Here is a 13,308-nt window from a genome sequence, read left to right on the forward strand (position 1 = left end):
TTAAATCTAACTTAAAGACACATTTTTACTCTCTTGCCTTTGACTGATGCATGCATGTTATTTTTGTATTATTTATATTTTAGTATTACTTTTAAATATATTTTATTGTATTTATAATACCAGTTATTTTTAGTTTTATTGTCTAGTTTATTTTATTGTAAAGCACTTTGGATCAACTACGGTTGTGTTAAATTGTGCTCTATAAATAAAGTTTGCCTTGCCTTGCCTTGCCTATTTTAGGTTTCAAATGCCAAAATACAAATTAGTAGTAGCAGAACAACCATCTACAGTTCATCAAATACACCACATTTGTTTGTGAAAAGTGCAATAATCATATTAAACTTAATCTGACAACGTGCGTACTTCATAAAGTACACACATTGTGTGCATAACTAGACATTTTGTGCTGTCCGTAATTGTACTTTAGCACATACAGGTCAGTTTAGGATCATGATCTGTTCACACTGGAAATCTGATATTGGCCACATTTATAACAACCTTGTGAACAGCTAGTTTAATCAATTCACCTGTACCGCATGTCATTGGATTGTGGGGGAAACCGTAGCACCTGAAAGAAAACCCATTTAACACAGGGAAAACATGCAAACTCCACACAGAAACGCCAACTGGGACAGCCGTGACTTGAACCAGCGACCTTCTTAATGTGAGGTGACAGTGCTAACCACTGAGCCTCTGTGTCACCTATAAATTAATATATATAATCTGTTTTCTCACCTTTCGTTTAAATAAAACCTGTTTGCATTTTTTTCCCTGTAGAACATTAATTAAGATATTTTAAAGAAAGTTAAAAAACTGTAACCATTGACATCCACAGTAAGAAAAACATATACTATAAAAGTCAATGGTTACAGGTTTTTGCTTGTCTTTAAAATAACTCAAACAAAGAAAGAAACTGGTTTGGACCAAGTAAAGCTAGAGTAAATGAGAACAGAATATGAAGTTTTTGGTAAACTTTTAACTTTCTAGAGTGTGAAAGTCATCATCAACATCATCATCAAAAGTGACTTTAAAAAATGTAGTTGCCCCACAAATGTATTTATAAATGTGACACTGACAATAAGACAATTAGAAAAATGATTTAATTAACTCAGTATACCTATCCACAATTTTATGACGGTCATGGATTTTTCAGATTTGTCCATTTATTTTCACCTTTTTGCTTTTGCATGGCAGTATTTCATGCAATTGCTAGAGATAATATGCATGACCTTGGAATTGCTTGCAATATCAGGTTATAGAACATATTGCAACTCAAAATTAATTGGCTAGTAACATCCAGTCTTTTTCCTTATTTTTATTGCTGGTTTTGTTGGTTGGAGACTGCTGAACCTGCCAGTGGTTTTGTTGGTTCGGCAAATTGCACCACAATGATTATGCTATACTACATTCCAAATGACCAAAGAACGTTAATACATGCATATTCTGGATTCTGGAAGAGACTGCTGAACCTGCCAGTTCTTAAAAATCCCATGAAGTAAAGTCATACAAATAAAACCCAGTCGTACAGTGTAAACCTATTAAGTTGAGGCTACTCAAATGATTTGAGGAAAGTGATTCTCTCAGTTAATTCATGTAATGGGAAATCGACAAACTCATGAAATCAAGTTGACCAAATGTGGTCTCTTCATTGAATTAACATAAATTGTTTATTTACAAATTACTTAAAATGTTCAAGTACAGATCGTCACCTTAAAATTATAAGGTTCTATCTGACATTTTTGTCAAAATTAAGTTAATAATATATTCTTATTAAATGACAAAGTATTTTTACATTATGGGATGTTTTTTATAAGTTGTTTACATTTTAAGACTTTTTATTTAAAAAACAAATGTTACACACATACTGTTTGCTATATAATGCAAAACTTTTATATTCTTTACTTACTTGCATACTCCCAGGGTCGTTTATATTGTAGTTGATATTTAGCAGCACCATGTAGCTTTCGTAACTAATTTTTTCAAGGTGGATCATTATCCCAAACGCTCAACCCTAACCTGGAGGACCAGGACATACACTTATACACTACGGACAATTTAGCTTACCCAATTCACCTTTAGCGCATGTATTTGTATTGTGGGAGGAAATGGAGCACCCAGAATAAACCCACACCAACACAGGGAGAACATGCAAACTCCACACAGAAATGCCAAATGACCAAACTGGGACTCGAACCAGCGACCTTCTTTCTGTTAGGTGACAGCACTACTTACCGTGTGACCGTGTCGCCCCTAAATGTTTATCAATTAAGAAAAATATTTATAAGCGTGTAAATATCTACTTACTTATTTAACTTTTCTTTTTCTAACAAGCAAAATGACCACCTTGTGTCATATATTAACCAATCAGCACGATGGTCAAGGCAGAAGTTCAAGCACAACCAATCATTTTAAACAGAGACATGATGAATCATTGAAATGAATTTAAATGTTTAGTTCAAAAAGCTTAAAATATTAATTGAGTTTTTGCTGCCTAATGAGTAAGTTAAACACACCTGTTTTAAAGTTTTAAAGTTATTTTAAGTAATGTCAAGTTATATTAACTTAATATCTTTAGTAATGACAACAGTGGGGTTTACAGTATAAGATACATAATCACCCAATATGCTTTCAAACCCAATCAATTCAGGATACAACCATTTCTCTATCTCAGAAAACAGTCTCCTCCATATTGTTTCAGCTTCGTACATTCAACCATCCCAGCGAGCAGACTGTTAATTAAAACACTGTCATGTCACACACTGCCATTGACTGATTATGTCATTAGGAGAGTGAAATAAACATGCAGCTTTCCATCTGCACGTAGCTCCAGCACAATGTCCTCTGCTATATATACTTCTCCATCAGCAAAAACTCTATAAAAAGTGTGCCGCTGTGCTTTTAGTCCTCTCTAATTTGCCCAACTGTGCAGAGGGGAATATAGGATGTTATTTCAGTTTCAAGGTCAGCTCTCACGTTCTCAAATTTGTGCCCGTTAATCTGGACATGTGTGACTTCTGTCAGCTCGTTTGCCAAATGCGAGCAAGACAACTGTTTAAAAGACTGAGTAAATTAACAAGCAGAAGGATTTAACCAACTGTTCAGATTTGCTGTTCTTCAGAGAGTAATCTTCCCTTCTTATCTGCAGATACGGATCACGCATAAGAACCAGGTGCCAATGCTGTTGGGTCCGCCACAGAAAACGCCGTTCTTCTTCTTCAAGAAGCGCAACAGAAGTCGGGACTAGATGTGGGACTCCAAAGGTCACTCTTCTACAGTCATACAATCACACTCAAGCGTCTCCATCTTTCTCAGCCTCTTCTTCATCTTTGGTTGGTGAGACCCAAAGAGAAGAGACCATTCAAACCCTTTTTTGTGAGACAAATCAATACAAACACAACACTGTAATGGGCCTCTAATGGATTCCATCTCCCAACACGGACCCTGTCTGAGTGTCATGACCACTTCCTGTGTCTTATCATCCAGATCGTCTTATCACAGGCCTGTGACCTGTAAGCTATGACTCAATTCCAACCAAATCCCCCCAGACCAGTAGGCCACTGCCTTGGGATCACACTGTGTGCCCTCTCTCTACTCTTGAGACGGCCCATCAGAAGATACTGCCAAATCCAAGAGAAAAAGAGAGGGGAAAATGGAGAACAAATGTGTTCAAATCAAAAAGAGAAAGAGAGCGAAAAGCACCCTGACACGATAATGTTCTTTACCTGAGGGTTGGTGGTGCACATATGGACGTCACTGGGCCCTGGCTTAGCCTAGCAGGACCAGGGAACAAACTTTCCTTCTGGAGGAGCTTACTGAATTATACATCAGTGCATGCAAAGCACTCATTCCAGTGCCTCTCCTAGGCCCTACAACATGCCACCGCTAAAGAGATGAAACAGCAAACTCATCCATTATGAAGATGTTTTTGGGGGTCTGCTGATAGGGATAGGCATAGATTAGACTGGCCTGAAAGAGATTTCAGCTTCTGTCGTTTGCTCGGGGCATTTTTTGCTGTTCATTTTTCAGGCCACAAAACTGACCGTGCCGGATTGGTTACAATAAATTAGATGTTCATTTAACCCCAAACTCCCTCCTAAAACAGCAGTGTTAGTGCTCAGTGTGGAGAATTGGACTTAAGGTCTTTCAAAAATCCAGTTTAAAGAAGCCTTGGAAGAGTTGATATGGTATTGAAACCATTGTATTGATCATTGAGAATGTTTACATGGACACCAATAATTCGATTAAATACGATTAGGACAATAATTTGATTAAGAGTCTACCATGTAAACAGAGATTTTTTATGAATATAACCAGATTAGGGTCATAATCGAACTAAACAGAAATTAAATTAAGACATGTGGTAGGACCATAACCAGCCTTGTGAAAGGGGTGGACCTTTTTGCTTTTTATGAGATTTAAATACTGCGTTTTAGTTTTACATTTAAGCACTACTTTAGCTGAAATGGATTGTCAGATGGTCATCATAACCAAAAAAAAAACACATTTGAAAATGGACAAAATGATAGATTAATTTTAATATGGATCGCTTTTGATGCTTCACACCTTTTCATTGGTCATTTTTTGTTTTAGGAATAAAGTCCAAGATGTAGAATAAAAGTTACTTGTAAAATAATTTCTCTATTTAAAAACTACATACACTAGAAAAAAAGTTACAAAAAGTACAGTAAAAATACAGTAATGAAAAATTACTTCAATTACGTCAGATTGTATGTGTTCTTGCACAGCTGAATGTTGCACATAAATAATTTTGTGCACTGAACAAAAACTTATTAGCTGATATCACACCAAAGCGACACCCAACAAAGGATTCTTCTTGGTCTAAACCTAGCAGTCAAAAAAGAACAAATTTGGTGTATGGGACAAATTCTGGACCTTTGTCTTTTGAACCACCTGAATGCCCCCTGGCTACAAGCCTGAGTGGAGTATAGTCGCATTATTGAAGTGCAGTACAGACATGTAAACACCTTAATCAAACTATTAATGTCATGTAGGATTTTCACCGCATTTTGCGACAGGATAGTTTATACACACACGGCTGTTTGACACTGTTCTCTGCACCTATCGAGTCAGTATAGGGCTAAAGACACACACCGCAAAAAGTTTTTTTTTTTTCCCATAAGGATCAAATTTCATTAAAACAACACTCTACCAGCAGGTCATACTTGCGTCTAATATCTCGTTTGTCATGGGGGACATGAATAAAATGTTCCTGAATGAAAAGTGAAAGTGCCAAACTGCTGTTAAAGTTGACAAATTAAAAGTGAAACACTTAAAATTACATAAAACTCCAGATTCGAACACAAATGTGGATAGTGTGGTGACGCAATGATATTAATCAAACTATGTGCTATAACATGTAAAACGGGATCATGTAAGGAACATTCAAAAAGTAACTCATGTAAACACCTTAATCATATTATTGTCTTATTCAGATTAAGGCAAATCATTCCATTACTGACGTCCATGTAAACATAGTCATTGTTTATTAGCAATGTGCCAATTTATGCAATAATTGAATAATATTAATGATATTCTCAAGACAAAACAAAAGTATTGTGCCATGTAAGCTTGGTTGCAGATTTTTATGACATCTTTACACTAGCCTATGTTAGTTTGCCTGTCTGCTGGTTTTAGAGGAATTTGAGCCCTTTTCAACTGATCAATCTGGGAGACTAGTAAGTTATCCAGCTGGATCAACTGAAGATCATCTTAAAGCCCTGTTTGCACAAACAAAATGATTTAACTCTAAAATTTGATCTAATTTCAATGTTTTTTTTTAAACAGATAAATATAAAAATGCAACTTTAACTTCTTCATTGCAGACAGGCCATCTCTGAGCCCCTGTCAAGCTGGTTAGGCTCATATCAGCACCAATTTGAGATTGAGAGAGATCATTCTGAATGGCTGTTCAGTTTAGTGAATTGAGTCGATGCGTAGAATTCAAAAAAATTGATGAAAGCTTACTATACTGTCAGGACAGCTGTTCAAACGTTACTTCATTTTACTTGAGCATTGCAATAAGCGAATAAATTCATAACAACATGAGCTATATAGAATGAAGAAAGCGATAGATAGGAGATAGTGTATGTGTGTGAATAAGTGTGTATGCATGTTTCCCAGTGATGGTTGCAGCTGGGAGGGCATCCGCTTCGTAAAACATATGCTGGCTGATTAATGAAAAGAAAATGAATGAATGAATGAATGAATTTAAATTTACCTATATAGAAAGTTATTCATACATGTAGTTTCAGACTGAACAGGCTAGTTTGCTCAGCTGTTTTCTTTACATTGCAGATTTTTGCTTAAAATCTGGCATAAAGAGACAACACAGACGACTTGTCGTCTTTTTACCACTCGTTTTGTTTGCTTGCAAAACTGCATTAACTTCAAGGTGCACTGTATCAAAATGTGCTCATGTCTTTGATTAAGTTTTGTTCCTGACATTATTCTAAGCAATTGGAAAATTGTGATAACCAATGGACAAAAGATCAACCAGGTGGTTACAACGCCTGTTGTGTGTAAAAGTTGTGTGTAAACGCAGCTGCAACAGAACGGGAGCCAGAATGGCCAGTTTTTCAAATGATTATCACACTAAATTTTCTCACTAAACATTCATCTTGTTGGGAACAGGCTTTCATCAAGCTAAGATCAGCAAACCAAGGCTGTTTAAAGAAAGATTTGATCTGGTTTAAATTTTATCTGTTTTTTTTAAGTATTAATTAAATTATTAACAAATTTAGAGATAATGATAAAGGTCTATGGCAATTATTGATTTGTTAACATTAAAATGTATCAAAATGATCAATTTGGAAAATATATATAGATATATACACCATTTATTAATGTATGTTTATGTAATTTATAAACTTAACTACACGATTTAGGCCAATACCATTGTTTCAATACCATTGTTTACTGTTTATTTATGTGTATTTGTAATATTTTATAATTTATAATGTCCAATTATACATTCCAAAGTCTGTAAATATATGTAGACTTTAACATGATTGACCAGGATTAATAAATGCTGTAAAACGTTGTTAATTTATGAATGCAAATGCATTGACTAATGTCAACAAACTGTACTTGAATAATCGTGCCACATATTTCTGAGAAAACGGAAAGTCTTTCCTCTGTAGCTTTACAGCATCTCCATTCAGAGACAGGCTGAACTTGATCCAGCACTGGCATTAACACTGAATCCTCTGGTCCTCAACTGTCACAACAAGCTACTGCAGTGGGGTTTGATTTACTGCTGCATGGACAGAGCCTAAATTTAACGTCCTATTTCAGGGAGTGAAACACTATTCCTAATTGCAGCATGAAAACATCAGCTCGCAATTTCAGGTCGACGGTCAAACTGGTGTGAATGCGGCACAGATGAATGCATAGAACGGGAGGCCCTTCGTTTTTCTAGCCCTTCTGAGAGGACTCATGAAGAATATTTAACTTAAAGATGCCCACCATGTATCAGTATTTGTATAATCCAAGAGCCTTGTGTGCATATATATATGAATGTGTTTAAAGGTGTAACTTAATATAGTATCAGAGATTAGAAGTGATACCTAATGGATCACATGATTGACTTTAGCCATCAGGCAGATGTGCCTGATATAGATCAACATGCAGTGATCATCAGATGCTTTCTCAGTGTGCAAAGGTCTGTGTTGGAACTGTATATAATTTCACCAATGCAGAATGTTTTAAAGTTCAGGTTTGGGCTTTAGAAACCGAGCTCTTAATGGGGTCGGCAGGTTAATGTTCCCTTTAAAGAACCGCAGAAGCTACGCCAGTGTCCTGAAGAAAAAAATAATGCTAATCTCTCCACATGACCACAGAACAAACGTTCACCTCCAGTCGCTTCGTTTATCATAGAAGTTACTGGTGGATTTGGCTAATAGAGCCCCATTGTTTCTGTGGTCGTTGGACAGATGGTTTATCCTGCGTGACAGTCTGGCGGTTTGGTTACGAGTGCATGTTTACAAATCTACTTTTCATTTTACAGTTTAGAATGATTTTAAACAGTCATGTATATATAGATATTGTTTATATTTTCTCTAAAGTTTAACCACCGCATGCCTGTTGAAACAAAGAAGACAAAGACGCCTGCCTGAAGAGAGAGAGACCACGCTGATTGTTGCAACCTCATTAGTTTCACATGATTATATTTTTGGGACTCTTTCCAAGCCCCTCGTATCTATATCTATCCACTGTACTTTTCCTTGACCATTTAGTAGCATGTTCATTGTGGATGTTCTGTTTTGTATTTTGTAGACGGAGGTTTTGATGCTGATCAAACTGAGGAATGTCACCTACGGGGAAATGTCATTTCTAAATGGTCCTTCTGTGTCATTTCTGTGAATAACTGATAGCCTTAACTTACCAATACAAAATAGCGTTTTGCCTGGAGCAAAGACTTTTGCAATACATGTCACTGAAAATAATCCACCGAACAAAATGAGAGGTTAACATCTGTTTTGCTGTGTTGCAATAACTCATTTTTGTTGTGTCATCACACTGGCCTACTTGCTCTCAGCTTTCAGAGTGAGGAGAGGTGGCAGAGCAAAGACCTGCACCTCACAAATGAGCTCCATAATGTCTCTGACACCACATATGTCTTCGTTTTTGGACTGGCTGACTTTTATCTGTTATTTTTAGCTGTTCGAAAACTGTGATTGCTCAATCTGCCCATCAATGTCTCTTTTCTCACTATAATGATCGGATTTTATCTGTCAAAACCGTGCTGCCTCTTGCAGGGTTGTGCTCTATTCAGAATTGAACTGACAATGCCCTTACATTTATTTGTATTAGCAGAAATTAATTTAAAGTAGCAAACTAGATTCTGAATTGCACTTAGTATTTGTGCTGAGCTGTCGTTATTCGGTGCATTCCTTTTGCTGTCATTCTGTTTGACGTGATCAGAAGTCAAGTTAAATGGAGAAACATTCTGTTCAGTGCCAGCTCATGGGTTGACCACGAGTGAATGGATGGAGACCTTCTCTATTCGTTCATTTTCCTTCGATTTAGTCCCTTTATTCATAAGGGGTCAAAACGCAGCGGAATGAACCGCCAAAGTATCCAGCATATGTTTTACACAGTGGATGCCCTTCCAGCTGCAACCCAGTACTAGGAAACAACCACACACTTTCACATTCACACACATACACTACTGACAATTTAGCTTACCCAATTCACCTACTGTGTAGCACATGTCTTAGGACTGAGCGCCCAGTGGAAACCTGCAGGAACATGGGGAGAACATGCAAACTCCACAGAGAAATGCCAACTGACCCAGTCTGGGCTCGAAAGACTGACGTTCTTGCTGTGAGGCGACAGTGCTAACCACTGAGCCACTGTGTGTCTATTGTATGATATTATATTCTGACTTATGAGTTGGAAAGTATTTGATGGACTGATTATATTCTATTCTATTAATCATAACTTAAAATGGAGTAGGTTGGTCAATTCTATTCTGCTCTACTAAGTCAATACTTAAAAGAGAACAGATGGACGGAAGGATGAATTCTATCCTGTTCTATTAACTCATGACTTTAAAAGGAGCAAATGATTGGATGGATGAATTCTGTTCTGTTCTGTTCTGTTTCAGCTCATAAACTGAATGAAAGCAGGATGAACTGAAACTATTCTATTCTCTATTCTATTCTATTATGTCAGGGGTCACCAATCTCGGTCTTGGAGGGCCGGTGTCCCTGCAGGGTTTAGCTCCAACTTGCCTCAACACACCTGCCTGGATGTTTCAAGTATACCTAGTAAGACCTTGATTAGCTTGTTCAGGTGTGTTTGATTAGGGTTGGAGCTAAAATCTGCAGGACACCGGCCCTCCAGGAACAAGTTTGGTGACCACTGTATTATGGGCTTGATATTAACTTTTTTGATAACCAACCATTGTGGCTAGTATTTTTCCAATGTTACTAGCCACTCACCATTTTTACAAGCAACAATTTTATCATTAGGAAAATATATTTTGTATGCATAAATTTAACTTTGGCTCGCTAAAATTACTTGATTTAAATTTTGTGTTATGTCCACATGCCTCCTCATTAATCTACCTTTTTTGTGTGTGTCGTGACCTTGCTCAATGAGCATGTGCAAATGGGTTGTGGGGTCACATTGCGATTAGTTTTATTTCACATGAATTTTCAAGGCTCAACCCTAAGGATTAACCATTTTTTTTCTCTGGCCACATCAAACTAATTATTTCCATGCCACAAATTTTAAATAATGTGTCAAACAAGCAAAATATTGACACTGCCTCAGTGAGCGAGGATTGCCTGTGTCTCACCGTGCGCCTAATCATCTTCTCATTCGGTATTCACCTGCCTTTTTTTGCTCATGTGAACATTTATCAGTCGGGCTGCTTCTTAAATCTAAGATCACATTTGCACTCATACTGACAAATGATCTTAAACTAAAATTCTAATCTTTAGTGACAAAGCAGCACTGGCAATTTAAACATTATTTTCCATCAGCCAAAGTGGCTACTGGGGGTGTCTATAACACACCACAGGTGAAATCTTCCTGCATTTGGCAGGTCAAGGGGGGTTTTATCAAGCCCAGATACTATTACTCATAATAACTTAAAAGGGAATAGGGGGATGAATTATATTCTGTTAGTAAGTCAGGACTTGAACAAGAACGAATGAATGGATGAATTCTGTTTTGTTCTTTTCCAGCTCATAAATTGAATGAAAGCAGGTGTATGGATGGATTCATTCTATTTTGCTCTATTCTGTTTCAACTCACTAGTTTAAAGGTCAAAAATAAATAGATTTTTCCTCTTGTTGAATAATTTTAAAATTACGTTGTATTTATAATACTGCGTTCATTACAATTCAAATCCATGAAGAAGATTCTAACTTAATATAGTCAAGTCTTCAGTTCTGAATTTTGCTCAACCCTGGAATCTTGAGACCAAATCAAAAAAGGTTTTGAAGAACAGTAAACCAGAATCCAGGACTCAAATTTGATGTAAACTTATGGTGTTGGCATCACTATGCCCTCTAACTTTGAGACACAAACAGATGCTTTCTCTCTCTGCTCATCCTACGTGTCTCTTAGAGACCGTATGGCTTATCTCAGTGTAGCTCTATTCTTAGCTGGGACAGATGAACAGTATTGAGTGGGACTGATGCAGTAGAGCCCATATCAACCCTGAATGTGATGTTCTACATGTGCGTTAACTCACTGTCTTATTCCTGCCTTAGGGTTAGTGTGGTTTGTAGCAGTCCATATGTGTGGTAGGCAACAAGGTTCAAGGACAGGAGTCCTGCTGACTGAGATGGGGTTAAAGGGTGATTTCTTTTGCCCTTGAAAGACCCACTTAGACTCTGTTACTCTGTTTCTTGTAAGCTGTTGGCTGCCATGTTAATGGACACAAGAGTTTTATTGAATAAACTGAGAGACTGAAGCTCTGTGTCTGGTGTTGTTCTTTGGGTGACTCGACTGGGTTGCCTTTTTACATCCGCAAAGGTGCCCGACACAATCCTCTACTTAACTTGATTGAATTTTAGTTCACAAAATAAATCACAGATTTCAGTGTCCTTGCACTGATGATATGAGGTACTCAGGAGAAAATACTGTAAGCTTTTAGTGCTGTATTTAAGTTTTACACAGTTCAGTCCTCATGTCAACGTACACTCTCAGGAAAAATGGTACAATGTTGTACCAAAGAAGGTACAAACCCTTGTCACTGAGCAGTACCTTTTTATGTAAGAGAATTGTACCTTAAGACAAAGAAATAAACCTGCACCATGCATTTTGTACTTTTAAAGACATGATTTGTACCATGGGAAACCAAAATGTACCTTTGGTTTTTAAAACCAAAAGTACATCTCAAAAGTGAGAAGACACTTAGTACCTTAACAGTATCAAATGTGTTCCTTCAAAAACTATTTAAAGGCATTTTGCTTTATCTAAAATGGGGGGAAAAAATTATGTAGATTTAAAACATCAAATACATTTTAAGTAATGTTTTTAAAAAAGTTTTTTTTTTTTTAAATGCAAATTTTCCCTTGACAATAAAGAATAAAAAATACTTTAACATAAAACAAAAGACCTATTTTTTGCTAAACATTTTGCTAAATACATTATTCCATTTGAATTTACTTAATTTTAAATAAAAAATATAAAAATAGAAATAGAATTATGCAAAAGTATTGTAAATAGATATGCACAATGTTTGATTAGTTTTACAATGGTAAATGTCAATAGTACAATAGTAAATTGTCTGCATGAATACTTTGTATTTGCATTTTTTTGCTCATGTGCGTAGTGGAAAGCAAATGCCAAAAGGTGCGGATATCAATAATGAAAATGTATTTATCAGAAAATTATTAATGTATTAAATGTTTAGTTTAAAATAACTATAGTATATGTTTTACCAGTTGTTCTGTATTATAGAACTTAATAATTAATGTTTATGAGTTTCTTTAAACATATATGCTTTTAAATTATGATTCATGTTTTAATATGGAAATTATTCATAAAATCCCTTTGCCTTTCCAGTAATGTTTATTTTCATAGATATTGTAATAAAGGAGTTGTCCAACACTTATGTACCTTTTTCATGAGAATAATTGTGTACCTTCATTTCAACCATAAAAGGTACAGAGCAGTATCATAAGAGGTTTTGTCTAAAAGGTACAACTTTTACAAAGGTACAAAACTGTTTCTTAAGGAACATTATTTGTACCAACTTCTACAACTTGTATTTTTTTTTTTTTTTTTTTTTTGAGAGTGTGTGCCAGAGCATTTCAGACCCTACATGCTGAAGAAACAATCTGTACTCGTGCTGTACTGTGCTTTTGAGGACTTAAGACCTTTATTTGTACAACAGCTTGATATTATGACAACACCGCCCACAAAAGTTATAGCCAAGTTATTCCCATTTAAGTGCTTATAGGTGCTTTGGTTCAAGGAATATCATTGATCATGCATTCATCTTTTACATTTCATGAAAAATTCATGTTGTCATGTTCTTCATTTTATTGAATGCTGTGTTTTTGGCACTTATCACTCAATTTCCTTCAGCTTATTTCCTGTTTATCAGGGGTCGCCTTTCTAGCGTTTGTTTTACACAGCAGATGCCCTTCTATTAGTTCTCTATCACTAAGAGTACAACCCTCAGTCACTGCTGGGAAACACCCACATGCTCTCCCATTCACACACATAGATCCTGTTTCAATTCACATATATGTATTTGGACTGTGGGGGAAACCAGAGTACCCAGAGGAAATACATGCGAATATGGAGAGAACATGCAAACTC

At 36.2% G+C, this 13,308-nt stretch overlaps 1 protein-coding gene across 25 annotated transcripts in view; it reads left to right on the forward strand.

Moving 5' to 3' along the window:
• Positions 1–11,449, forward strand: part of dgkg (diacylglycerol kinase, gamma) — a 256,255-nt gene extending 244,806 nt beyond the window's left edge. For 20 of the 25 annotated variants that reach the window (XM_087267727.1, XM_087267729.1, XM_087267716.1 and 17 more), the window contains one exon: positions 3,146–4,343. In XM_087267727.1, coding sequence (XP_087123853.1) covers positions 3,146–3,244 — 99 coding nt within the window. In that variant the 3' untranslated portion in view covers positions 3,245–4,343. Of the gene's footprint in view, positions 1–3,145; positions 4,344–9,867 lie in introns of those variants that run through there. The other 5 variants (XR_015499359.1, XR_015499360.1, XR_015499358.1 and 2 more) reach the window with 1 other exon arrangement.
• The last annotated feature ends 1,859 nt before the right edge of the window (positions 11,450–13,308 follow it).

This window comes from Danio rerio, chromosome 9 (assembly GCF_052040795.2).
Source record: "Danio rerio strain M-AB ecotype USA chromosome 9, GRCz13ab, whole genome shotgun sequence".
NCBI lineage: Eukaryota > Metazoa > Chordata > Actinopteri > Cypriniformes > Danionidae > Danio > Danio rerio.